Source organism: Centroberyx gerrardi, chromosome 1, assembly GCF_048128805.1.
Source record: "Centroberyx gerrardi isolate f3 chromosome 1, fCenGer3.hap1.cur.20231027, whole genome shotgun sequence".
Lineage (NCBI taxonomy): Eukaryota > Metazoa > Chordata > Actinopteri > Beryciformes > Berycidae > Centroberyx > Centroberyx gerrardi.
In genome coordinates this window covers 2,979,281-3,006,473 of record NC_135997.1, presented here as the reverse complement: position 1 = coordinate 3,006,473, position 27,193 = coordinate 2,979,281, and the positions used below count along the sequence as shown (strand labels likewise).

The 27,193-nt window shown below is 42.2% G+C and overlaps 3 protein-coding genes across 6 annotated transcripts; all 3 read left to right on the top strand.

Annotated features, from left to right (window-relative positions):
* The first annotated feature begins 194 nt into the window (after positions 1 to 194).
* On the top strand, positions 195 to 9,251 carry prc1b (protein regulator of cytokinesis 1b). Of its 4 annotated transcripts, none has more exons than XM_071921143.2 (15): positions 195 to 295; positions 610 to 742; positions 1,313 to 1,435; positions 1,808 to 2,041; positions 2,600 to 2,770; positions 3,213 to 3,362; positions 3,481 to 3,628; positions 3,741 to 3,877; positions 4,321 to 4,416; positions 4,515 to 4,661; positions 4,749 to 4,859; positions 5,033 to 5,146; positions 6,892 to 6,994; positions 7,209 to 7,243; positions 8,309 to 9,251. In XM_071921143.2, exons 1-15 carry the CDS (start codon positions 285 to 287, stop codon positions 8,378 to 8,380), a joined length of 1,785 nt encoding a protein of 594 aa, XP_071777244.2. In that variant the 5' UTR covers positions 195 to 284; the 3' UTR covers positions 8,381 to 9,251. The 4 variants fall into 4 exon arrangements, with proteins under 4 accessions (XP_071777244.2, XP_071777240.2, XP_071777245.2 ...); XM_071921139.2 differs by having other exon boundaries at positions 6,892 to 7,071; XM_071921144.2 differs by lacking the exon at positions 7,209 to 7,243.
* A 1,786-nt stretch (positions 9,252 to 11,037) lies between these two features.
* On the top strand, positions 11,038 to 17,121 carry ptpmt1 (protein tyrosine phosphatase mitochondrial 1). Its single transcript, XM_071921176.2, has 4 exons — positions 11,038 to 11,304; positions 14,746 to 14,826; positions 15,245 to 15,436; positions 16,331 to 17,121. The coding sequence occupies exons 1-4, from the start codon at positions 11,158 to 11,160 to the stop codon at positions 16,460 to 16,462; spliced, it is 552 nt and encodes a 183-aa protein (XP_071777277.1). The 5' UTR covers positions 11,038 to 11,157; the 3' UTR covers positions 16,463 to 17,121.
* Positions 17,122 to 17,856: 735 nt separating this feature from the next.
* On the top strand, positions 17,857 to 25,454 carry ndufs3 (NADH:ubiquinone oxidoreductase core subunit S3). Its single transcript, XM_071921174.2, has 7 exons — positions 17,857 to 17,935; positions 18,287 to 18,349; positions 18,633 to 18,730; positions 19,973 to 20,122; positions 22,535 to 22,660; positions 24,324 to 24,443; positions 25,136 to 25,454. The coding sequence occupies exons 1-7, from the start codon at positions 17,881 to 17,883 to the stop codon at positions 25,304 to 25,306; spliced, it is 783 nt and encodes a 260-aa protein (XP_071777275.1). The 5' UTR covers positions 17,857 to 17,880; the 3' UTR covers positions 25,307 to 25,454.
* Positions 25,455 to 27,193: the final 1,739 nt, after the last annotated feature.

Sequence of the window (27,193 nt, the reverse complement as noted above, 5' to 3'; positions counted from 1 at the left end):
CACCCGACCAACATAATACTGGCGTGCTCGATTTTATTCATGAGTCTTCTGGCGATGGGCGGTTTCTGTTTGGGCACACGGCTGAAACTCCCACCGGCAGGCGTCGTGTCCCTACGTACGCGCACCCAAAGAACTAGCCAATCAGAGAGCAGACTGGTCTTGTAAGCGTATTTTGAATTGTGTACAAACGGATTGGACGGCGCAGGCAGAGGTGACACTCCGCACCGTGTCTCTGGATGTTAGCTTGTTCAAAACTAACCAAAAACTAAGCCTGGAATTCAACCATGAGAAAGAGGTAACGCTTTTACTAATAATACATTTTCGCGACTTTGAATTTTTAAACGGTGTAAAATTAACGTTAGCTGTTCGCTTAGCCAGGAGCTAGCGTTAATGAAACTCCCTTGCCAACTAACGTTACTATGGCTAAGTTAAGTTGTTGCGGTTAACGTTAACGTTAGGTAACATTAACTTACGGGAACTTAACGTTAACTAACACATTAACATTACATTTGTATTTCGGTGTTTTGTTAGCTACTTTATAGTGCCTGCAAATCGTCTTTTTGAATGAATTATTTGCTCAAAATGCCCCGTTGCTCTCCGTTCATGCAGTGAGGTGCTCGCAGCCGAGTCTGTGGCATGCTTGAATAAAGCTCTGTGCCATCTGAAGGACATATGGGAAGAGATTGGTATCCCAGAGGACCAGAGACTACAGAGGACAAATGTGGTCAAGAACCACATTAAGGTGAGGCATCATATGTTAAATCCTCCTGCTGCTTCACTTCCATACACCTGTAACGTTACGCCTGCCGTCTGCACCTGCTGGTGCTGCTCTTTTGTTGTTTGCATCGCTTCTATCAGGATCAGGGCTTTTTATTATAATCTGTGTAACGTTATAACTTTTCCCTGGCTTTTGAAAAAGTTTCAGCCTATATGGATAGGTTACCATTGGAGTGAGTTTTACACAGTCAGGTGTGTGTGTGTGAGAGAGAGAGAGAGAGAGAGGGAGAGGGAGGAATGGGGGAGGGACTTTCTACAAGAACACAACAACCCTTATGAGTGAAACTAAGGCTATTGGAACTCATTCAAAGCCCTAATGTGAGGAAACATTATTAGAATACTCAGAAGCCACATGCAGTGAGGTGCAAATTGTTTTGCATGACATCTTTAAGTTCAGATTGTCCTAAAAAAAAGTGAGCTACCTGTGAGGAAACCCAGTTTTACAGGCTATTCTGTTTTTTCTCCAATTCCTCTCTTTGTTTTGTCTGTGGCATCATCCTTCTGAATACACTGATCTGATTTATACCTCTACCAGGGCTTACTGGATATGATGATTGCAGAAGAGGAATCTCTGAAGAAGAGACTAATAATCAGCATTCAGGCATGCCGGAAAGAAATGGAGAAACTCTGCCTGGAACTTCAGCTGCCCACGTTTGAGGTAACCACTACTGGAACAGTTTCAGTGCTAACATAATGCGCATTGACGAATAACCTGTTTCTGTTAACACTGCCCATACTTACTGCTAGAAACTGTTGACGATCGGCTGATAGCTCAATTTATTAGCTTATATCTTAAATACTACTTTTTCTGATTATCCACAATATGAGTTCACAAAAAACAAATATATTAAAAAAAACCTGATATATAACGAAATAAGTTTGTTAACAAACAATCCCAATCACTATAGTTATTGGCTGAAGACTAACAGCCTCTGACATTAATGAATGTGTGATGGAACTGGCTTGAGAAACACCACGTCTTGAAAATTGACAGTTTCTTGTTTTTGTTGTTTCCTTTCTGTATATCCAGGAGGAGGACAGTATCAGCATGCTGCAGCAAGAGAAGGACATCCGCACACGAGTGGAGGTTCTGGTGAAGGAGAAGACCCAGCGGATGCAGCGGCTGAAGGAGCTGGTGGAGCAGGACCAGGACCTGTGTGACATCTTGTGCTCCATGCCGTATGGCATCGCTCCAGACTCTGTCCCTTCCCTGGAACAGCTGGAAAACTTCCGCCAGCACATCGCCAGCCAGACCGCAGAGAAGGTGGGAGCCGGGTGTATTAGAACATGTAGTTTATTTTGACTAGATGAGTAGGAAAGCAACGTTTCCCCCAGGTTTACAGGTTATAGGTGGTGGTGGCAGACGGAGAGTAGTGGAAAGAACTCTGCACGTGCAACACGGTCATCTTGTTTCTTCAGCCCCATGTCATTTAATATCGTCGCTGTTGGGTGAAGACCCGACAGCGAGCATGTTTAAACCTCAATTGAGGGATCCACTTGCTTCTTTATAGGCTGAGAAAATTCTGCAGCCCTTGGGTTTATGAAACCTTTTAAAACCAACTAGATAAACTGAAAAACGCATGGGTGGCAGTCTAAAAGCAAGGCTGATTTCCTTAATTCCTGAAAAGTTGACATTTTGGAGGTTTTCATCCGACAATAGTGATACATTAAATCATTCCAGGGATTAGATTTGTGGTAGAGCTGTCTGATATTTGGATATTTGGTGATATTTGGGTCAGTTGCCACAAATGCGTCTGTTCATGGGAAATGCTGAAAAGGTAGATTCACATACTGAATGGTATGCTGCTCTCCATCTGTGCAGGGGAGGCGGTACGCTGAGTTTGTGGACGTCAAAAGGCAGATCATCTTGTGCATGGAAGACCTGGACCAGATCCCTGAGACCAGCTTTGAGAAGGACATCGTCTGTGAGGACGAGGAGTCTTTCTGCCTTTCCAGAGACAATATTACATCACTCAAACTGCTCCTCTGCCAGGTAAAGTGGTTTTACAACATATTTGATTAAATTAAACTCTAATGATCCCTGTGAGGAAATTGGGAAATGTATATCAGGGTTCTTATGGGCCATGGAAAATCCTTGAAGTTTGAGGATTTGAGAAAAATAAAATGAGACCTTGAAAGACAAGATAATAAGTAAATAAATAAGCCTCTATGATGTCTTCTGACCACTGTCATGTCTTACCCAAAACATGACAATTTTGAGTCCTTGAATTTGTCCAAGTAAGTGTGGGAACCCTGATATGTGCACTGGGTGAAATATTAGAACATTACAGTGCTGTAACCACTGCATTTCACTTTGGTCAAAGGCTTAACAAATCAAATTAAAACCCCTGGACAGACATGATGTGTAATCACGGTGTATGATGATGAGTGTAATGTGCTAACTGGTGCCACTGTCTGCCATGTTGGTGCTGCAGCTGGAGGAACGCAAGGCAGAGAATGAGGCGACGTGTGAGAGTCAGCGAGAGAGGATCCAGCAGCTGTGGGACAGACTGCAGGTTCCCCAGGAGGAGAGAGAGGCCTTTTCTGAACACATGGTCACGTCCAAGAAGAAGAACCTGGAGGCGGTAAGTGAAAACCCCAGTGCCCTGTATAACGGCAATTTAGTTCTATTTATTATTCCTGGCTGTCATTACTGTGGTTGCTGTTTGTAGCTCAGTTTACTCTTCATATTCCCTCCATCAGTTACAAGCAGAGGTCCAGCATCTGGAGGAGCTCAAACTGCTGAACATCCGCAACGTTATCGACGCCATCCGCTCCGAGATAGCTGTGTTTTGGGAAAAGTGCTTCTTTAGCACTAACCAGCGGCAGGCTTTTGTGCCATATTTTAGCGGTAGGTTCAATATTTTTGAGATTTTGGCCATCTTAAGTCAGAATAATATTGGTGTATGTATTTAAAAAAAAAAAAAAAAGACTAAGACGGCAGCTGTATTTTATTATTTCAGAGGATTTTACTGAGGAGCTGTTGGGTCTGCATGATGCTGAGATCCAGCGTCTGAAGCAGCATTATGAAGAGCACAAGGAGCTTTTTGAAGGGGTTCACCAATGGGAGGACAGCTGGAGACTCTTCCAGGAGCTGGAGGTGAGCACTCTTTCCAGGAGAAAAGGAAGCTTTTCCCTAACACCCATCTCTAACAAAGTCAAGGCGAGACCATGCAAGAAACTGTCCTGAACTTACCCAATCCATCTGAAGTTGCAGTGGCACTAGAGCCAATTAAATTAGACAGGAGATGGCAGAGTATAACATATATAGCCCTTCTCAATTTGCGTAATCAAAAATACTGGAAATTGCAAATGGAATGAACTGGAAAAACATGAGACTGGGCATGCCCATGAAAACTTAACAGAATAGAGACAAAATAAGATGTCTTATTTGGTTCGCTCAGTGTGCTCATTGAGTCACAACAGGAAAGGCTAATTAAGAGTTATGTCAGTCTTTTATTTAATCTGCTTAAATTAGTGCATGTTAGGAAAAAGTGTTTAACCAAGGTCTTGATCTGTCTCACCCGTCTTTCTCATTCCCAGAAAAAAGCTACAGATCCAACGAGATTCACTAACAGAGGAGGGAATCTTCTCAAAGAGGAGAAACAGAGGTCTGACCTGCATAAAAGCCTGCCCAAGGTACGATGTGATGGTCACCTATGATTTATTCATTTTCATTCATTCATTAAAAACCTATAATACACATTAATTGCATGTATGTTTTTTTTTTTCTTTAGCTCGAAAAGAAACTGAAAGCCCAGATAGATGCGTGGGAAAGTGAGCAGGGACGGGAGTTTCTAGTGAACGGTCAGATGTTTCTGCAGTACGTGGAGGAACAGTGGGAGCTGCATCGCATAGAGAAGGAAAAGGAGAAACTAGAGAGGGTAAGCAAGTTGTCTTGTTCTTATTCAAACTGGGCCTGTATATTTGCTGAGAAATGTGATGCAGCCTCTTTTTACAAATCCCAACAGCATCTCAAGAAGAGCAAACAGACCGAGGAGGACATGCTGTATGGGACAGCAGTACGGACGCCCACCAAACGCAGATTCCTCGGCACTACTACGCCCAATAAGTCAAGAAAGGTTGTACAATTACGTTTCCTGTCGTAGCATAAACCCAAAGCATGGCTTACTTTTATGCTAATAATATCAGTTCTTTGCCTAAATGCCAGTCTCTTCTTAAGTATCTGGACTGAGTGTATGCAGGCTGTGTTAGCACTAATCCTCCCTCTATCTGTCCCTCCATCTTTTACCAGCTTAACGCCACCTCCAGCATCTCTAGTGCCAACTCTAACAGCACCATGCGCTCAGCCTATGGTGGAGCTGTCTGTCGCTCACCTGTGTCCCGCCCCCCACTCTCAGCAAATAAGGTTTGTTTTCTTTTCAGTCCTTTAGCCATTCTGCATCTACTGAATGTAAACATGTCGTCCCCCAAAAATGATGCAGGCGCCCCTTCGGCCAGTATGCATCTAACAAGATGCATCATTCCTCCAAGTTCCATTATAATCAGACCAGTGACCACCAAACATTCAAATGCAGGGCTCAAAGACCTCCGGCAATGTGCCGGATTTCCAGCGTATGGACGTTTTAGATTCACAAACTATTCTCGAAACTATTCTCGGGGAAAAAAAAGAAAAAAAAACTCACTCCTTGTGTGTTTTTGTTTTTTATGCGTTTTATCCAATCATGTTTAATGAAGCAAAGCAATATTTTACAATTATAACAGCGAGCTACTTTCTATCACCATGTAGCACCGATTCCGTGGTGTAGCACAGCTGAAATATGGAAACGCAGTTTATGAAAGCTGGTGAAGATACACGCGTCACTGAGAGAGGAGTAAAAAACAAACAGCGATAGGCATGGATTGAATAAACGGGTGTAGACGGAAAATCGTTTGACACTTGGTGCATCAAATTAAGGGAACCGGGTGTTTGTTCTGCACCGTGTGCTCAAAGATGCTGTACGGCACCAGCAGAAAGAAAGTGCTCTTTTGACATGAGGTAAATCCCAGACACAACGCCGCTGTGCGCGCACTCCGATATCTGACCACATTGCCGGGAGCGACAGTTACAGCTGCCACTCCGCTCCAGCAGCAATGACAGACCGGAACATGATCTGTCTTTGACAATTTACAGCTGATTTACAGTCGTCATTCAGCATAAAAATGTGGCATTGCTTTGACTGTTCTCTACGGAGCTCCCCAGGGGTCATCTGGTAAGAAAAAAATAATTGATGTGGAAATCCATAGGGGCACCGATTGGTAAACCGCGCACGGAATAGTAAACCGTGCGCATGGATTAGTAAACCGTGCCCTCGAATTAGTAATCAGTGCGCACAGAGTCCTAAACGATGTCCGTGGATTAGTAGACTGTGCACACGGATTTGTAATATGTGCATTGATAACGTCAAACAGCGACACCACAGCGGCCCACAGAGTTGCATATAAAATTTATAGATGTATACATTAACATACTTTTTCCACAAGTGTGATTTATAGGGATAAATAAGTTTCATATTGTCACCAAAACACACATTGGATCATAAATTAGACCTACTGGTGTGATCAATCAATGGTTATGGTTCACATATAGGCCTAGGTGCCTAATGGCTATTACAGCTCACTATATGTATGCCAAGCTGTGTGTAATGGCTATGGCTCACTGTATATAGGCCTAAAAGTCCCTCTTTGATGTTACCAAAGTAGATATTACAAATCCGTGCGCATGGTTTACTGATCTGTGGGCACGGTTTAGGAGTAAATAGTAAGAAAACCGTGCCCACTGATTTTTTTTTTTTTTTTGTACCAGGTGACCCCTGGGGGGCTCCACAGTTCTCCTTATTGCACTAGGTTTATAGATTAATAATGCTGTATGTTGAATATTCATTCATTCAGCACAGAAATGTGTCAGTTGTTTTAGTTCTTGTTATTGGACTTGTTTTATAGAGAAATAAATGGTGCGGGATGCTGACTACCCCCCCCCCCCCCCCCCTTCAGTCAGGAACATTTCAGGCTCAGAATTTTTTTTTGCTTTAAGCCCTGCAAATGTTATGAAGAGGATGAATTGGTCCCAGTTGTCTGATTTCCGCTGCGTCTCTCCTGCTGTGCGTCTTCCAGGCTCCAGCAGCGCGGACGCCGGCTCACGGTAAACCGCCCCACCCAGCGCTGCAGGGCTGCAACAAGGAGAACCAGGCCCAGGTGAAGGCCGCCCCTCTGAGCGGTGCGTTGCTGACCCCCGCTAGTCCACAGCGTAACTTCAGCATAACCTCTGTTGCCAGCACATATTCAGAGTTTGTGGTAATTTTTATTTTAGTTTCTATTTTTTTTTTTTCTTTGTATTTTCTTATTCATGCACAGCAACACACAGTTGAGTATATTGTAGAGGTTTTTGATGTCGCTATACAAAATGCTAATGATATAAATTTATGTTTTAGAAGGAGTTGATCAACACCGAATCTGTTCAGTCAAGGTGTGTTTGGATTTCTAACACCTGCTGTGATGCTGACTAATGCCATTTAACTAAATTGCATGCTATTAATTGAAGGAAAATCCACCCTAAAACACTTAAACAGTGTTTAAAAAAAACAGCTATTGGTGATGTTCCTTGCATTTCTGGGCCCATTTTGTTGTTTGGTGTATTTTCTTATTCCTGCTGATAACTGGTCAATCGTAGACGAGGTGATGTCACCTCCAGATATTTCCAGCAGCTACAATGGAGTTTGATATGAGAAAATGTTTCAGGATGTAAAACATCAGCGGTAAACGTCAGGTTTTGGTGTCAGTCCCTCAGAATCAAAGAGCGAGGGCTTCTTTCTAGAGCCGCCATTTTGCACCAAGAGACGTTCAACAATCATACAGGGAGAAATCCATCGTAGAAGAGGAGAGAGACCAATTTCTCCACCCACAGGAGCAGGAGAGAGACCAGAAAGCAATGCAGCCACAAGACAGGTTGAGTTTTTAGTAAGGGGCGTGACGCGCTTTTTCTTGACTGGAAAAACCCACTTTCTTGTTGTTACTATGTTTTCGCTATCGCTCTCTCCACCTACGCATAATGAAAGCAACAAGTTCACACCCGTTCTCTGGGTGTCGTTGAAAGGCATTCTGGGAAATCTAGGAAATCACTAACTGAAGTAGAAGTAGACGAGGCAGGTTGAGGGAAAGTGGGTTCACCAAAACTAAACACTTGATCACAAAATATCTCCTGGAATGCACTGAACATCAGTTTGATGATACTGTTGAAGAGAGAATCTGAGGGTGGATTCTTCCTTTTTAATTTGTGTAAAAATCTAATGTTTCACAGATCAATCAGGGTTAGAAACCTCATTAGCCAGACTGTGTGATGCTGTTTGTTTTCTTTCCTCTTTTTCACTGATGACCACTAACAACTTCAACCTGTCATTTTTTTTTATTTATTAGAAGAAAAAAACGAGTGCCTATTTGTTTATGGCGCGTTACAGATTGCTTATAAATATCAGCTCCTGTCTTGTTGTGTTGGAGGAATCTTACTTACGCCCGTCTTTTTCCTTTTCCACAGCGAGACCTGTCCAAGGCCTCTAACACCAAGGTCCAGCCCAACATCCTGAACTCCACCATCACTAACCTTTGACCTTTCCTCTCTGATGAAGACTGGATTGGCTTCGATATCACAGTCCTTCCAATCAGGTTCTGAACACTTCTGAAATGGATCACTACCTTTTACTGCTTTCTGCTTTTTATATGTAAATGAAGGTAATAATATTATAATATATTATAATAACAAGTGTTAAGACGGTGATAAACAGAAACTTTTGTGGCAACTTTGGGCAACAGTCCACTCACACGGGAACATCTCGTCGCTCCTCGTTGCCAGTTGCTGGACATATTGTCCGTCTGCATTGGCGAAAAAAGAAAAAGGCGAAAATTGCCTGATGTATCACTTTCCTTAAGGGGGGAAATATGTTTGTATCATATGTTAACTAACACTATTTTGGCTCTCAAATGGTGCAAATTAGTAGGTATGTGAAAGATGCAAGTATTGTCTGCATCTTGTGCTGCACACTATTGTAAAGAAAAGCAAAAGAAAGGTTAGCTTTCTGAACTTATGCAATGTAGGGTCACAGGCCAAATGTATTATGAATGTTTTGCACTTTCTAGGAATTTTATTGTAGTGCATAGTGTAATTTTACACACACTCACGCTATGTTCCATCCACACTCTCCTCAAATATTTTTATATACATGTATGTATTTGTGTAGATATTGTTATATCATCTGTTCTCTTCATAGCGTCACCACTGTTTGACCAAGCTGTTATATTTGTTTAAACGGGCTGATATGACAGTTTGTAAAATATGATTTTGTCATGTATTGGTGTTAAATAACAGTTTGAACGCATTTATAAGTCATTGAATCATATGGACTCCGTTTAATAACATGGCTGATTCAGCAAAGCTTGGTGTCCAAAAATGAATGTAAATGCACTTTCTCTTTCTCTCGGTCTGTCGGACTCATTAAACACGGACCGATATCCGCTAAAGTCAATGTTGTCGGGGTTTTTTTTTATGTGTGTGTAGTTCCTCATAATGCTCCATGTAGTTCTTCCAGCAGCTCTGTCATCACTCAGCCAAGATCAGACAAGACTTTCCTTCCGGTTGGAAGTTTTCACCTTCAAAGTAAAAGTGCAAAGTGTCACTTTTATAATAAAACTGTTCTATAGGGGTATACAGAATCACAGAAGCCACATTACAGACACATTATTCTTGTTTGTGGGAGGTGTTTTCACAGGAATTATTTTCAGAAATAAAAAAACTCAATATATGTATTTTCAAGATGGCGCAGTTACAATTTTACTTTGCACACAATCCTATTAGGGACTAGTATGTTTTTTAGTGATGACTATTTTTATTTGATTTAATACTGTCAACATTTTCAGTTTGACTAGTAAAACCTACCATCATTTGATCAAGGATTTAAAAAAATATGTCCTCTAATAACAAAAATGTTAATGTCTTCATTTGGTATAAAAACTAAAAGTTGTCAAAATACTAGTAGTTACTATTGAATAGCAACTAGTAACAGCAGACTAGTGACAAGCCAAGGTTGGAAAAGTGATAGTTACTAGTAAGTAATGCACAGTAACTAGTAGAACTGGATTAGAGACTAGCACTAATTACTACCACTATTATTATAGTAAATAGTGAGTAATGAAAAGTTTAATCTGTAATGTATAGCTTCATAGGATGCAATTTAAAAACTGCTGTTTTTTTTTACTAGGAAGAACATAAAAGTGACTAACAAAAATTTTAAAAATGAAATTAGTAACCATAGAATGTAAATTGATAGAACGGTCATTCTCATTCAAATCTACACTCCTGAATGATCATTTGGCTGGTTCACTTTAGTCCAGAGCTTTTCCAACTCTCTTCAGACTGCGGGTATTCTCATGTGTCCAAGGTGTAGAGCTGACAGTAGAAACAGATCCAGTCTTCAAAGGGTTGATAGGCATTGAAACAATTAACAAGGTCGTCAATGAGAGAAAACTGGGACAAGCTCTGACTCAAATCTTTAAATATAGAGGAGAAGTTTGCTGCTGATTCCTTATTAAATATATGAGAGCATATTGTACGTTTCTGTGGAGAGGCAGCTGTCTGGAGAACTGAATGCATTTATGATCAGATATAAAATCCTCCATGGAATTCAGAGATATGGCCAGAGAGTGAAAGCAATCACCCACCATTATTACTCTATTATGTTTAAGAACAATAGAGGAGATAAAATCAGAAAACCCAGATAAAAGGTTACCATTCGGTTTAGGGGGCAATAGATAACAATGCAGCAAACAAAGCGTTGATACCTCTCTTCTTTTTTTTTACAGTCTATGGTTGATACAATCAGTTCTAAATAAAAGCACCTCAAAACTGTTAACATCAACACCATTGATCTGAGGACACTTCAGTGGACTTAAATTGATTGTTAAAAAACCACAGTGAGCAGAAAAGTGACTAGTAAAAACCAAATGAATCACCAGTACCTATTAAATTACATCTATTATATGGCAACCATCGCGACTAACCTGTATAATAGTAACTTGTGGCTCAAAAATAAATATAAGTGCCATTTTAGGGAATAAACGGCGAAAACTTCGTAATATTATCACGATGGCTTTTATTTTGAAAATGCATACCGGAAGTATTTCTTCATTGCTGCGATCTTGACACTGGTTAGTCGAGACAGACCGGAAGTTGTACTCTCGTCCCTGCTGTGCTGGAGGCATGTCACGGGCTGAAATGAGGAGGTCAGACAGTCCGTACGCTTTACAACCAAGTGTGAAGTAATGAACATCTAACGTTAACTAACTTGGATAGTCGAGTTTTTTTGGTGCTAGGTTTGTTTAAACAGCGCAGTCATGTCTGGAGCGTTAGCAAGGCTGCTGTTCTACCCGACTTTAGCTTACAATGTTGTCATGGAGAAGGTGTCCTCGAGACACTGGTTCAACCGAGTGGACCAGACTGTGATCCTGGGAGCCCTGCCCTTCAGGTCCATGACACATGAGGTAAGATATGGTCAAGTCTCAACTACCTACATAATACCATATATACACATCTATCTGCCTGCATCTCTCTCTCTCTCTCTCTCTCTCTCTCTCTCTCTCTCTCTCTCTCTCTCTCTCACTCTCTCTCTCTCAACTTGCTTTACTGGCATGACGAGTAGCTACATTCCTGTGTATATAAATATATGAAAGACAGTACAGCAGAGGTGTGACCAAGTCAACTTTGCTCGGGTCCCAAGTCAGTCTCAAGTCTTGAGGCACAAGTCTCAAGTCAAGTCTCAAGTCTAAATGTAGAACAGCAAGTCAAGTCAGAACAAATCAAGAGTCCGGTATTTAATATCTTAAAGAAAACTAAATATCTAGGACTTTTCAATGCAATATGGTTTTAATAGGATAAAAACTTTGTTTCAACTTCAATAAATTAAATCATTCCATACAAATTCAGAAAACAGAATTTAAATTCAGTCGTCTGCCTCAACAAATCTCATCACTTTCAATCTAAGTCATTTACACAAACACAAGATCTTTTGTCAAAGATTCCAAAACACAGGAAAGGGTGTTGTTATCCTTTGTGCAAGCACGTACAAAGTTCATTGGTGGTTGGTTGACCTGTATAAGAAGACTGGGGGGGTAGTTTGAATTTTGGGACGCATCATCAGTAGTGCTCCTCCGGATCCTAGGGAGTTTCGGCCTTTCACACTATACACCCTCACCAGAGGCGGCCGGCTGCAGGGTGATCAGTCCTGAGCCTGCGTCCCATGCCCAATTATTCATGAGAGTCACCTTGTTGTTAAGTGGCAGACATCTCATGGGACTATGCATGGCAGGGTCGTCCTGTTCCCTGAGTCAAGCCTAAGCTGACCGCATACCTCCTGGTTTACTACTTGTGGGCCCAGCAGGGGTCCTTCCTCTTCATCCAGAGCCACTGGCTGCTTCTCTCTGCTGCCTCTGATGCAGTTTTGATGGCTGTGCGCAGGCTCTGGCCCCTGATTCCCAGGTCTCTCAGCAGTTTGGTGGTAGATGTTGCCACAAACCCTCTGCATCCAACCTCCACTGGGCGGACTTCCGTGTTCCAGCCGTGATGTTGTGCTTCAGCAGAACATCACTTCACCAGCATAGCGCAGGTGTTTTCGCTCATAGGCCTCGTCCACGGAATCCTCCCAGGGTACGGTGAGCTCGATTATATAGACCTTCTTTAGGGAAGGGGACCAGAGCACCAGATCAGGTCTTAAGGTGGTGGTGGTGATCTCTGGAGGAAACACCAGTTGTTTGCCAATATCCGCGAGCAGTTTCCAGTCACGTGCTAAGCACAGCTGACCACTCTCCGATGGTGTGGAGCTGCTCCTGGTTGCTTTAGCCCCTTCACAGACAAAGGCAGTTCTCCATGGGGGGTTGGATACTGGAGGTGGTAGGGAGTTGATGGAAGTTCGCTTGTCCTCCAGGGTGGCCGCAAGGCTCTTTAGAACTTGGTTGTGGCGCCAAGTGTACCGCCCTTGGGTGAGACTGGTCTTACACCCTGTTAGTATGTGCCGGAGAGAGGCTGGTCTGGAGCAAAGGGTACAGCCTGGATCATCGCCAAACCACTGATGGCAATTGGTTGGTGTTGGAAGGACGTCGTAAGTAGCTCTGATGGTAAAGCTCAAACTTCGTGCTTCCATGGCCCACACATCCCTCCAACTGAACCTCCTCCTCTCCACACTGTCCCACCGTGTCCACTGTGCCTGTTTGCCAAGGGAGACCGCCTTGGCCCACCTTGCAGCCTCCTCCTGACGGCGTACTTCCTCCACCACCATCTTCCTCCGTGCTGGTGCAGTGGCCTTCCTCCAAGCTGGGCGGTTAGTTGTTAGACCAAGGCCTCCTCTTCCGTGCTGAACAATCCCCACAATGTCAGCATGTCTGAGCGCTGATGTTGCCTCCTCCACTGCTGTTGCTGGTGTCCATTTGCGTCCAGTAGCCAAGGTTGGTGCGTTGTTCCTCACCACTATGTCTTGGGATTCGTTCAGTGTCATCTGGAGTCGCGTTTTTGCGCACTTGAACTCCTCCGTGAGACTGGTGAGGGGCAATTTGAGGACACCATCTCCGTAGAGGCCTATGGTGGTGAGGCATCGTGGAAGTCCGAGCCACTTTTTGATGAATGCTGTGACTCCTCTTTCCAGCTTCTCTACTGTCGAGATGGGGACCTCATAGACTGCAAGGGGCCACAACACCCGGGGTAGGAGTCCAAATTGGAGGCACCAGGTCTTTAGCTTCCCAGGTAGTTGGGTGTTGTCAATGGATTGTAGGCCAGCGCTGATGTCCTTGCGCAGTTGTTTCACCTGGTCTCTGTCCTTCAGGCTTGCATCGTAGCACCTTCCGAGGCTTTTGACAGGCTGTTCAGATACTGTGGGGACTTTAGAAACGTTTTCAAGTCATCAAAGTAGAAGTCAAAGTCGAGTCCCAAGTCACCAGAACCCAAGTCAAGTCAAGTCTCAAGTCTTCTCTTGGAGTCCAAGTCATGTGACTCGAGTCCCCATCTCTGCTGCAGTAAATAGATTTAAGGGAAAACAAAACAAAGAAATACAAAAATAAACATAGAAACAAAAAGAGTAAAACACCTAAAGTGACATAAGATTGTCATAAAATTATCAAGAAGTTGTTTAAGTACCCAGTCTGTCCTACTGTCCTGTAGATAAGTTGTACAGATAGTTAATATATACAAACCATCCATGTTGCATACTATTTGAACATACAGTATACACTATATAATATTAAACCACATAGGAATAGTTTTTAATAATTATGTAATATAAAGTTACACATTGTTCTTCCCACAACAGAAAAGGAAGCTTATTTTCATATGGTAGGGTCATGAAGCCTGAAATAACTTTTTCAAAATTTGGAAATATTTTGTGCTACTGGCTTTGTATTTGGGGCATGTACATAGAAAATGCATTTCAGTTTTGTTGTCCTTGTGGCAATAGGATTTGGATGGAGTGTTCACGTGTTAAATCTTTGGGTACTTCCATAGAATAGAAAAATGTGAAAATACGTATCATGGAGCAGAAAAATGAATGGTGATATTAGCTCCATGTTATTCTGCTGTAGTAATCACAAATGAGACGCTTGACCATCACAGTTTCACAAGCTCTCCATCCAAATTATATTATTGTCACTTTGTAATGAAATTTGAAAATTGTTGTTTACATTCCCTGCAGCCAATGCCGTCGCTAGAAAGATTTGTGGCTCAGAAATAAACAGAATTCTGCACAGTCAGACTTTGTTGTGACTGAACTTTTATTTATTACATCGTATCGTGGTTTTATTGAATCGTGACCCCCATATCACATATCAAATTGTATTGTGAAATAAGCATATTGTCCCATCTCTATATCTTACAATATGAGCTGAACAACTTAAAAGGTCTGAGAACTAAGCTGTCGTTGTCATTCTTTGTTTTCCATCCAGCTGGTGGACACAGAAAATGTGCGAGGGGTTATAACCATGAATGAAGAGTATGAAACCAAATATTTCTGCAACTCATCTGAGGTGAGTTCATGATGTTTGTTGCAGTATGTTCCTGACAGGCAACTTCTGCTGTGTGTAGAGACGTGATCCAGCAGCATTGCAATTGCTAATTCTAGTTTTGTCCCCTATCTGTCACTGTTTGTTGAGGTTGTAGTGCTAAAAAATTTTTTTAATCTGAATAAAATCATTACTTGTAAAACATTTGGACTATACTTATCTTAGTTTTAGATGACAGTAAGACTAAATTACAACTGGCAGTTTTAATGTAACATTTTCTCTAGTGTTGGTGGTAACTTCCTTGCTGTGGAGCACCGCTGCTAAATGATCATGTCCAGATATTTCCAGCTGCTAGAGAGTAGATTTTTCCTTTAAATATTACGTTGTACATGACAGAGTGATTTTAGGTGTGTTTGATTCGATATGCTGTGCTGTGCCGCAGGAGTGGCAGGCTGCAGGGGTGGAGCAGCTGAGGCTGAGCACGGTGGACCTGACCGGGGTTCCCAGCCTGGAGAACCTCCACAGAGGGGTGGAGTTCGCCCTGCGGCTCAGAGAGGAGGGGTCCAGTGTGTACGTGCACTGTAAGGCCGGGCGTTCCCGCAGCGCCACGCTGGCTGCTGCGTACCTCATACGGGTCAGTCGACATCATCCATCCATCCACTGTGTTGACACCGTCATATTGACTCCCAAACAGCTTGCAGTTAGAACCACAGACCATACAGCAAGCATCTCACCTGACTTCAGAAGAAAATGAAAGCTTTTTAAAACAGAGGATGTGAGCCTTCCTCTCTGCCTCCAACATGGCTGACATCACTTCAGTCTGTAGATAAACCCCCTGATCTGTCGTTTCATGAGATCTATACAACCACAACCCTGTTTATTCCAAACAGACCGCTGTTTTTCCTTCCTGTGCAGCAGAGGACTGGTCCCAGGAAATAGGAACCCCCCGATAGCTGTTGAGAACAGCACATGTTTTGTATGGTATCGATCAGTGATAGAGAGTAACAAAACAGACATTTATTTATATGAAAAAGTTGTGGATTCTTACTTTAAGGCGTACAAAAGTACCGATGCATTTCAGTGTTTCACTTCAGGATGGGTGAAACTATCCAAAAATCCTTCATCTTCAAGAGAAAAAGTTGTTCCTGATTACCGGGCCAGAGAGATAACGTTACCTTTATAGACTGTTGTAGTATGTGTCATCTCTCTTTATCAGCGGGCAAAAGCAGAAATTTCCCCCCTCCATCCTGACACCAATATTACAACCGATGACACAACATATGACGGCCGTTTTAATTGGTACTCAGTGAATACAGTGCATTATTTAATAAAATAGCTTTGATAGGCACTTTCTCTCGCTAACTGAGCGTTTGTGTTGGGAGTCAACATGGCAAGCCGTGGATAGAGATTCTGAGGGGGGGAGGAGCTGTGTGTGTGTGTGTGTGCGTTTGTGTGTGTCTGTTAAGTCAGTCAGTCAGTCAGTCAGTAGTTTGCGTGTGATTTTGACATTGTGCTTTTCCATTGACAGCTCCACTGCTGGACTCCAGAAGAAGCCTGTCAGATGCTGGCGTCCGTTCGACCGCACATATTGGTACGCTCCGCTCAGCTGGAGATGCTGAGGAGATACCACCAGCAAGTCTGTGGAGAGGAGTCCAGCTGAGGGTCCAGCTGAGGGTCCAGCTGAGCGTCCAGCTGAGCGTCCAGCTGAGGGTCCAGCTGAGGGTCCAGCTGAGGGTCCAGCTGAGAGTCCAGCTGAGGGTCCAGAGGGAAGGACTGGAGCTTGGTATATTCCTGCAGGAGCTGTGAAGACTGGCCTAAGAGCTTGTTAAAGTCACAATGAAATGGAAAAATGACTTCTTCACCTCGTCAGCTAAATCTCAATATCATAACACACACATATTTAAGAATAAAGCCCAAAAACTTAGCATTGTTTTTCTCAGAATTTTATATCAAAATCCCATTAGTTTTACTTTCTGGAAAACAGTGTATTTTTAGTGGTTACTTCATGGTGTACCAGTAGGCAAGCATAAAAATTCAAACCAATAATGGCATCAAAGATGTTTTTTTAACAAATAGAAGCAAGATGCCATCAGAGTACCATTTTCCTGTGACTTTAATAATAAACACACTCCACTTGACAGGATTGTTGCCCCTGATCTCATTGCCTTTGGATTGCAGCGGCACAAGAAGAGCACATGTTAGTGCATATTTTATCAGTGCAGCCTTTACAGTTTACACTTTTTATTTACATGTTACATCTTTCATATGATGCCTCGTTATAACTTCAAGTACTGACAATCCATGTTTAATAAAAATCTTGTGAAATCAGAATCAGAATCTCATTGTCATGTACGAGGATTTTGTCTTGGTAATATGATGTTTAGGCAGAAAAACATAACAAGTTACATAGTGACAAAGTGCAGTCCTGCAGTAGAAGGAAAGACATGCATTTGGTTATTGAACCATACATATATGCTCTAAAAAAAAAATAGACAATCATTGTTAACATACATAAACGCTCTCTCAGTCTTCCACTGCAGTGGTTCTCAACCTGGGGGGTTGTTAGATGATTTATGGGATAAGAAAAAGCATATTTCTACTATAAAAAATGTATTATCATGTCTATTTTTTCTGATTTTTGTGGAATTGTTGCTTTTTGTCCCTGCTGAAATACTGAATAGTTGTCAGCCTCTGCATAATGAATCAAGTAAAACAGCCTCAAAAGGGAAATTCATTGTTTTGTTGAAAAGGGTCATGAATGGACAGTGAAACTCTGGAGTGATTCTGATTGTGATTATAATTAGATTAGTTGGAGTTTTAACCCTATGACTAACAACAAATAAGTAAACAAACAAAAACAAACATGTAGCTTGCTTTATACTTCTGGATCCACCTAACTTCAGGTTCCCAGGTGTTCAAAGGGAAATTATATTCTATTTTATCAAATCAGACAAGCGTTTGTGTTGTGTAAAAGTGAAAAACAGATTTCTCCTCCAACACAGTAGGTGGCGAAAGAGCGCTAAAGATTGTTTGTCACTTTTGTCGGAAGACGCGAAGAAAAACCATTACAGAGCAAACATGGCGGCGTCGTTGATGCGGTTTGTCCGCGGAGGTCTTGGAAGGAGTTTGAACCGTAAGCTGACTTAAAATATATCTGTGGATTAACGTAGTGTTTGCTGTAGTGATTTAAGAAGGACGGCATGCATATGTGTATTACTGAATAACCTATTGTGCCATTTACAACGGTCAAATGTCTCACGGTTGACCTTCGAGCTAGCTAATGCTAACGTTAGCTTGTGCAGAGTTGATTGGCATGGAGGATTGTCATCGGTGGCTGTTTTGCCAATTTGTGACAGGTGTATGTAGTTAGCCAACATAAACAGACATTTGAAAGTGCGGAGAGGATGTTGGGCTGTTAAATGATGTGCACTGCTGTTGATTCTCATTAGGTAACATGCTGTCAATCCCTCCTCTTGTTTTCCAGTTGCAAGTCGGAGTTCATGTCTTCTCCAGCAGCAGGCGAGGCTGGAAAGCACTGAAACCAAACGTGAGTAGAGAGAGATGCTTGTGGATAAAGGATGGGTGTTTTCACCTTCAGTTGATAGCTAACTAGCATTAATACAGGATTGCTGGACTACCCTTCAGTCCTGTCTCAATGAGTAGTAACAGAATATATACTAAGCGCTTTTACTACACAACTGAGTGAACTGCAATTAGAGGCTCAATGATTTGGCTTGGGATCAAGATGTCCAAGACCCTACTGCAGATGCGATGACAGAAAACATTGCGGCCATGATAACAGATTGGTGTTTCTCTGTTCCTCCCTGCAGCCACAGTCCGGCCCAAGGATGCTGTTACTCACAACCAGCTGGCAGCGTTTGGGGAGTATGTGGCTGAGATGATGCCCAAATATATCCAGCAGGTCCAGGTCAGTCCATATTCAGTACTGGAATGAAGGGCACTGAACTGGTGTTGGGATCGACTCACGTAAACAACATAATAGTACCTGGGTTAGAGTAACCTGGGTAAGCTCATACTCTCTTGATTATTGAGAAACTCTCTTGAGAAACCTGGTTAAAGGATAACTCCAGTTATTTTCAACCTGGGCCTTATTTGCCTAGTTTTTGCCATCATGAAAATTGTGTTTAAAATGTTGTCACTTACTTCACTGTGGAGCTTTAATGCCTCCAGATCACCAGGAGCACTGCTGTTCAATACACACACAGCAATTATAATGATGTTTAATTTATCATAGGCCGTTTGATATTTAGTTTAGATATTTAGTGTTCCTTGTTTACTTTGCTGGCCGCTGGTTTTCTGCTGCATTCAGGTCATATTAGGATTTAGTTGCTTTAGCTTGAAAGCCTTCTGTATGTGTTTTACTGTGTATTAACGCCCATATCCAAAATCATTTGTATTTCTGAATTTAAAATCAACCATAAACAAACTGCAGTAGATATTTCTTGTTTTTTCGTTAGTATGGTTGATTGCATTAGTGTGAATATAACTGATAATTTAGATTTTTAATACCTTGGACTGTTGACTTGTAGGCCTGTACCATTGATGATGTGGATTTTCTGCCATGTACAGGCATCCGGCAAACACATTTTGTTCTCCAGACACGTTGCAAAGACACACACCTTTCTCTGTTGTTTCTTGTCATGAAAGTCATCACAATTTCCTCAAAGTCTCCCAGTTTTGTTATATTCCACGCTCATGTCAAAATTACATTTCCGAACCCAGATTTTGTGATTCTTTCCACAGTTTCTGCAAAACGGAAAACATAGGGCCTTAGTGTGGCATTGTGCTATTACATTTCAGGTCTCTAAAAAGTATTAAAATGTCTTCGAACCAGTTATTAGAGGTCTTAATTTTTCACCATGCAATGACATGGTGAAAAATTAATGACAGGCGTCTTAATGCTGCATGCCCACTCTTAGATTAGTCCATAACAGGGTTAGTAGCACAATATGCATCCTGTCTGCTTTACTAAACACAACTAGACTTAATCAGCTAATTTCCTGGTGTCCTTTTTCCTATTCTGCTCATTTTGCAGTTTCACAACTTGCATTAGTTATGTCCGATCAGAAATAGGAGAGTTTTACCAGCTTTGTTTCTGTATTTAGATTTTTAAATTATACCCTGAAATACCTGGTGTGTGTGTGTGTAGGTGACCTGCTACAATGAGCTGGAGGTGATGATCCATCCTGACGGTGTGATCCCTGTGCTGACCTTCCTGAGGGACCACACCAACGGCCAGTTCAGGAACATGATTGACCTCACTGCTGTCGACATCCCCACACGGCAGAACCGCTTTGAGGTAGGGACCGGACCCCACACACACACACACACACACACACACACAGAGTAAAGGCTTGGATGTGCTTTGTCAGAACTGATTTCTGAGAACCGCCGGAGACAAACTTCTGAAAGCCCTGAACCTTCAGGGTTTTTCAGAACATTACGATGTGTAGGAGGTGCTGCGGGCGGTCCGTTAAACAAGGGGGCGGGGTAGTAAACAGGAACTAACTAGTCATTATATGTGGCACGCCGCCACAATATCGTCATGGCCCACCACAAAATCAAAAGTTGGTCAGTATATAGAAATTGATGTAAAGCATTCTGTAACGCTGTAAACTCACCGCACACACACACACACGCCTTCCTTATCTGCCTGTGTGAGAAACACCAGCAGACCTGTAGCTTTGCACTCAATCTGACAGTGAAAACAAAAGTGAACTTAAAATTCTGCAGTTTGCTCCTAACTCGCATGTGTTTGTAACTGTGTGTGTAAAAAGTAATCAGATGTGTGAAACTGCCCAACACTCAGATAGAAAATTAACATGAGTGCAATGCAAATACTGGCATATTGCCCCTGTTCCGTGATGTATTGAAAATAAGACCATATATGAAACTCCTGGAAGTTGTTCTAAGTAGAAGGTATAGGCAGAAATTTGCAGCTCCCTCCAACTCCCAGCCCCGAACTGCACCCCCACCCCCACCCCGCCCAAACAGAAGCCCCGTCCAACCTTCATAACACTTCTGAAACCCTCTCAGAGCAGAGTATAAACCAAGCTTAAGCAAACACACTCTCACACATACACAACCACGTCAGAATGGCTTTAAAGTGGGAACACTAATCCACAAACACTCTCATCTCAGACACACTCGCCGCAGAATGGAGCAGAACAATATGGAGGCAATTTGTCATGAAGAGTTTTATCTTACCTGCCAACCTGTACGCATTTTGAGTTCAGAGTACGCCGGTGTGCATTGTTATATAAAATGCACATTCAGGGGTTTTTTTTGTTTGTTTTTTTAAAGGAGCGAACACATTTCACATTTTCGTTCTTTAATTAGCTAAAGGAAAGTAGAGAGGGAAGCAGAGTAGAGAAGACAAAGGAGATGAAGCTCCGGCAGGATTCAGTCCTGGGCCTGTGTGGGTGTGTATGTGGGTCCAGGTACAAAGCAGGGATGCTTGAATAAAGGAAGCCAAGCACTTTTTTGTGCACAAGTTAAAAAAAACAACCTTTTTTTATATGGCTGCCCATATAACGAAGAGTCCCTTGGCTTTCTTTATTCAAGTATTCCTTCACCGTTGACTCCACTGAGCACCTTTTTTGCGAACAGATTTGAATGGTCTGGTCTTGTATCTCCTCTCAACCTACAAAGTAAGGATGATTGACAATTTCCTGTCACCAACCAGAACAGATGAGGCCTGGCCCTTCCTTCTACCCTTTCCACTCACTCCTCCTTATTCCTCCTCACTGCACATATTTACATGTGAAATAAAGCACTTCATTAATTGCATATCACCATTTGCTTTGTTTTGAAAGCAGTAGCTTGCACCAGCTTTGCTCAGTGCAGATGGCAAACATTGGCTGACTGAAGTTAAGTACTTTGCCAAAAAAAACGTGTTGTTGTGCCTGTTCAGCCCACTACTAACATTAGCTAAAGAATTGGTAGAGTTAAAAACATGACATTTCAGTTGTGTGGATGGAACAAGTGACAAGAAAAGGCGATTGTTGACACTTTAATACACACAGGGAATCTGAATACAGGTGACAACGGTTAACACTATTTAGGAGACAGATTCCATTAAATCTTGGGACAGGGATGTATGAGGAAACAGGCTGTTTCTTCATAATGGTATCTGATGTATTAGTTATGTCTCCTCATAAATCATTATCAAGGATTTAGCCTGATCAATAATAAAGTGATAATCTGTGATAAACAACCTGTGTTGGCTTACAGAAAAACTTAACAAGGAGGGCATATGACAAAGAGACCAGTAATGTTACAGACTAAGCCTATATTTTGTATAATTTTGTAAGTATTTTGTCATATTTCCACTGAATTATTTTTCACTTGATTCACATTTCCCCTCAATACAGTCAATCTAGATTACACTGAGAAAACATTTAACATGTTAACATATCTTTATGCATTTAGTCCGATGCATCAGCTCCTACCTTCACTGACAAGAGCAATAGGCATTTCTGCACATGATAGACATGGGTCAATAATCGCCACACTCCAACCAAGTCCATGTAGATGAACAGGCGTCACACACTCTCCTCTAAAACCAAATGTTTTATGGTTAGAATTAAAACGTGTAGGTGACGTCTTTGCCTTACACAGTTAGTGTGGTATTCCAACGAAATCATCCTGGAGTGTCATGTGATGATTTTCAGGTATAACATGTTTCCACTGTTTGTGTCATGGTTTCCAGATCGTGTACAGCCTGCTGTCCCTGCGCTATAACTCTCGTATCCGCGTCAAGACGTACACAGATGAGCTAACGCCAGTGGACTCCGCGGTTACCGTCCACAAGGCCGCCAACTGGTACGAGAGGGAGGTGAGTCACAGCCTGCACGCTCACTACAAACACACAAAACATACCTACCTTAAGAGCTGCATTTTAGCCATTTTCCCTGACACTTTGTTCCAGAGCAATTTGCAATAAAGGCAACAGCAGAATAGCTTAAATTCCTCAATTACAGACATTATAAGCAATCAAGAGAAAGGAGAGCTTGGGTCAAAGCACACAGCGCCTAAATAACAGATGTGACAAGTATTCCTCTGTGTCCGGAATGTTTATTTCTAACGGAAAGGTGCGAGGTAAAGAAATAAGCCAGGCATATTTTTTTTTTCTAAACCTGTCAAGAGCAAGAGGAGCTGCAGGTAGAGGAGGCGTGCAGAGCGGCTACCACCTTACTGCAGGATTAAAGGAAAAATCCACCCTGCAATACTAATATCATTAATCTGTGATGTTCAGTGTGTTCCAGGAGTTATTATTTGATGAAGTGTTGTAATTACTAGGGCTGACCCGAATGCTTTGAAGCTTCGACTGTTGCCATGGTAATCGACGTCCAAATCAGTATTCGAATGTTGCGTTTTTTTGTGTTGTTTTGTTTTTTTTATTCATTGGACGAAAAGTTACGTTTCCATCCTGTACATCTCTGTACCCGCGTACGGAAACGCTCTGTATCCGGACATGTCTGCCGACGTGCCGGGAGATATCCGGGCCGCCACACTTCCGTAATTCCCCGAGAACGCTTTGTGTACCGGAGATTTCTGTCACTGTACACGCCTCGTTAAATGTCAGCTCACTCCTGTATACTGTCGCAAATTACCAGATATCACTGTACACTCACCGGGAATCTCTGTGCACCTGTACACATGGTCCAAATATGTCCGGAAAAGTCAGTTTTCCACCTTAACACATGTCCAAACACGTCCGGAAAAGGCCGATCTCCGTCAACATCAATGTATATTTGCCAGAAAAGTCCGTGGAACACAGGGCTTTCCTATGCTGCCCCCCCTGTCGAAGCTTCGAATATTCGCAGGTAATTCTCACTGAAGCTTCGAAGCCCCAAAAATGGTATTCGGGACAGCCCTAGTAATTACTACAACAACCTATTATAAGTTACAATTACTTTTTCGGTGAACCCACTTTCCCTCAACCTGCCTCGTCTCTCTCCTGCTCCTGTGGTGGAGAAATTGGTCTCTCTCCTCTTCTACGATGGATTTCTCCCTGTATGATTGTTGAACGTCTCTTGGTGCAAAATGGCGGCTCTAGAAAGAAGCCCTCGCTCTTTGATTCTGAGGGACTGACACCAAAACCTGACGTTTACCGCTGATGTTTTACATCCTGAAACATTTTCTGATATCAAACTCCATTGTAGCTGCTGGTAATAAATCAATATGACATCATGTTGTCTGCGATTGGCCAGTTATCCACGGGAAGAAGAAGAATCTACTGCCAAACAAAATGCACCCTGAAATGCATAGCTGTATTGAGATAGCTGTTTTTTAAAGGGTTTTTTTTACTTTGAAGGTTTTTCTGTGATCAGGGAGCCAAGTAGGAGAAAAGTCCAGGTTGGGTGGAGTGAAGACACGTTGCCGCATTCAAAATGCTCAGTCACCCAGACGACAAATTACTTTCTGTTTTGTCTTTCATTCAAAGTGTTCTAGTGTTTACATTTACGCAATGACACAGTGTGTTTGTTTTCATACAGGTGTGGGACATGTTCGGTGTGTTCTTCGCCAACCACCCAGACCTGAGGCGCATTCTGACCGACTACGGCTTCGAGGGCCACCCCTTCAGGAAGGACTTCCCTCTCTCAGGATACGTGGAGGTGAGTCCTGCCAGCGCCACGTGCTTTCAGTGAGGGAATCTCCACGCTGCTGACTCATTTTTTTTTTTTGCTCCACCAGATAAGTGTAATAGTATTGGCAGTATGTCAACAAGACAGACAGGATGGGAGCTGTGCCCAGATGCTTCAGATCTGGGACTCAGCTGAATCCCGTGGTTCATTATTTGTTTTTCTCTTAGCTGATTATAGTCAATCCAGGGTTCCCACGGGCCTTGGAAATCCGTGAAAGTTTGTGGGTTTGAGAAAAATAAGATAAGGCCTTTTAAAAGTTTTGTAAAAATGAATGGATGGCCTTGAAAGTACTTGATTTTTTTAAAATTAAAATATAGCACCGAAATTCATTAATATGCCACAGCTCTCTCCATTCTAGCATCACTTCACATCCTGAGGAAAAGTGATGGAGGTTTGTGTTGCTACAGCAGCAGTTTTAAAACCATTTCACCGAGACTTGTTGACTTATAGATAATGCGTAAAAAAAAAAAAGAGGCCTCTATGGTGTCTCATTTGACCAATGTCTTACCCCAAAACAATACAGTTTTGAGACCTTAAACATCATTGAAAACTCCTTGAATTAGATGTGCAGCTGAGTGTAGGAGCCCAGTTAATCTAAAGTTCAACATGTGAATCCCCAACAACCAACACACGGCTGACCGAAGCGTGTTTTCCCTCGGCAGGTGCGTTACGACGACGAGGTGAAGCGCGTGGTGGCGGAGCCTGTGGAGCTGACGCAGGAGTTCAGGAAGTTTGACCTCAGCACCCCCTGGGAGGTTTTCCCCGCCTACCGAGAGCCCAAGGACGCCGCGCCCAAACTGGAGGCCGGCGACAAGGCCCCCGAGAACAAATGACCTGCAGATACACACACACACACACACCCCATCACCGTCCTCTGTCTGTCTGTAGCATTCAGGGACTCCTAGCCCTTCTTCAAAGTTCTTCAAACCCATCTGAAATATTTATGTAAATAAAAATACTAATAAAATGGTCTTTAACTGATGGCTGTGGTGTTGTGGTTCTTGTCGGCGAACACGGGGGCGTGTTCATGAAGCAGGACTGCAGAATTTATCAACTTGTTTAAATATCTATGCTTATATATGTAGTATCCGTTTCAACAATTTTCACTAGAACAATTATGCAGAACCATTACAGTAAATCAGAATATAGAGATTCTTATGTTTGCTATTTTTTTAGCAGGTTGTATGAACAACCCACAATGAATGATTTAAAGTGACAATGAAATTAAAAGGTTAGCGTTAGGGTTAGGGTGACTTATTCACCTTGGTAGCTAATTTTGCGTGTCATACACTTAATTAACAATAAATGCTAAAAAAGTGTACAATTATTTTGTTTTTATAGTCCAAATCCCATTAGTTCTACTTCCTGAGAAACTCTATCTTTAGTGATTACCTCATCATGTACCAGTAGGCAAAAATTCCAGCCAATAAAATCATCACGTTTTTGAACAATCCCACCGCTCCACTTTTCCCATCATATAAAACTGCCTTTCTCTCCCTAAAGGATGTCCCATTGGTTTACACTATTAAAAGATCCCCTCCCTGCATAATGTCCCGAGCCAACATCCTGTCTCAAGAGGAAACGCGTCAAATTATGCTATCGAAATGCTGTTTCATTGTGACTTTAAGTAGTTTTCCAAAAATGTTTACATGCTGCTGCTGTATCCCCTTCTCAGCTGCTGTATAAATCTGCCATACCAGACTTGTCCAGAAGGTGGTGCTGTGTCTCTATGGCTGGCAGCAAAGAACGAAATCCAAATTGAAAACATGTTGCTGGAAATTGCCGCATGAGAGTTGTTGCTTTCATCTCTTTTTTCATCAGTTCTGACAAAGAGTACCTCTGTATAGACATAACCTGATATGGATGTGCTTTCATAGCAATAAAATACACATGCACATGCATTTCTTTGTTTTTATTTTGCCAAACATTTCATTGAAGCATTCATTTTACATGTAAGAAATACTCAAAACATTTCAAAGAGTCAACATGAACCAGACTACTAAAAACAGACCTGGGTCAAATTGTTTTTTGATATTCTTATTATTATTATTTTTGGCATTCGATCATGCCGACCAGGATGTATCTGAGTTGGGTTTGTGCTTTTGGGACAGATCATCCCTGGTTTCACACAATATACAATCTGACACTCCGTTGTGCCAAAGCCAATACAATCGATTACAGGGAAGTAGCTGAAACTTTACGCCACATTTTGACCCACGTCTGTCTGACAAAGTGGTATCTAATATACAATGATCATCCTTTCATCAGAATTATCAGAGAGAAAGAAGCACAGAGCAGAAACATCCAACATATTATCAATTACTGTACAGATATTCACTTATCAATCGAAATACAATAGCAACAGGCATTGACTGGGCCTGTAAAGCTGTTCAACGATCATGTGAGAAAGCAACTGTTCTTTTTTATTTTGTTGTTTTCTCGATGATATGCATGCATGACACAAGTGCTTGCGAGTGTCAGATGAATTACGCTCAAATCACTCCACACATCATGAGTTCCTCTGTCCGGGTTTTTCACCATTTTTTAAATAGTGATCAGCTCTACCGACTGACCGCTATTTAGTGAATTGGGTCAGTTCGGTTCCACCTTACAGCGGAACTAAAGCAATCACAGATCCACTGGGTCCACTTTATGGCCGTGTGCCAGTCCACCACTATACGCACAATTCAGCTGCTGAGGCTGAAATGGAAAAACCACAG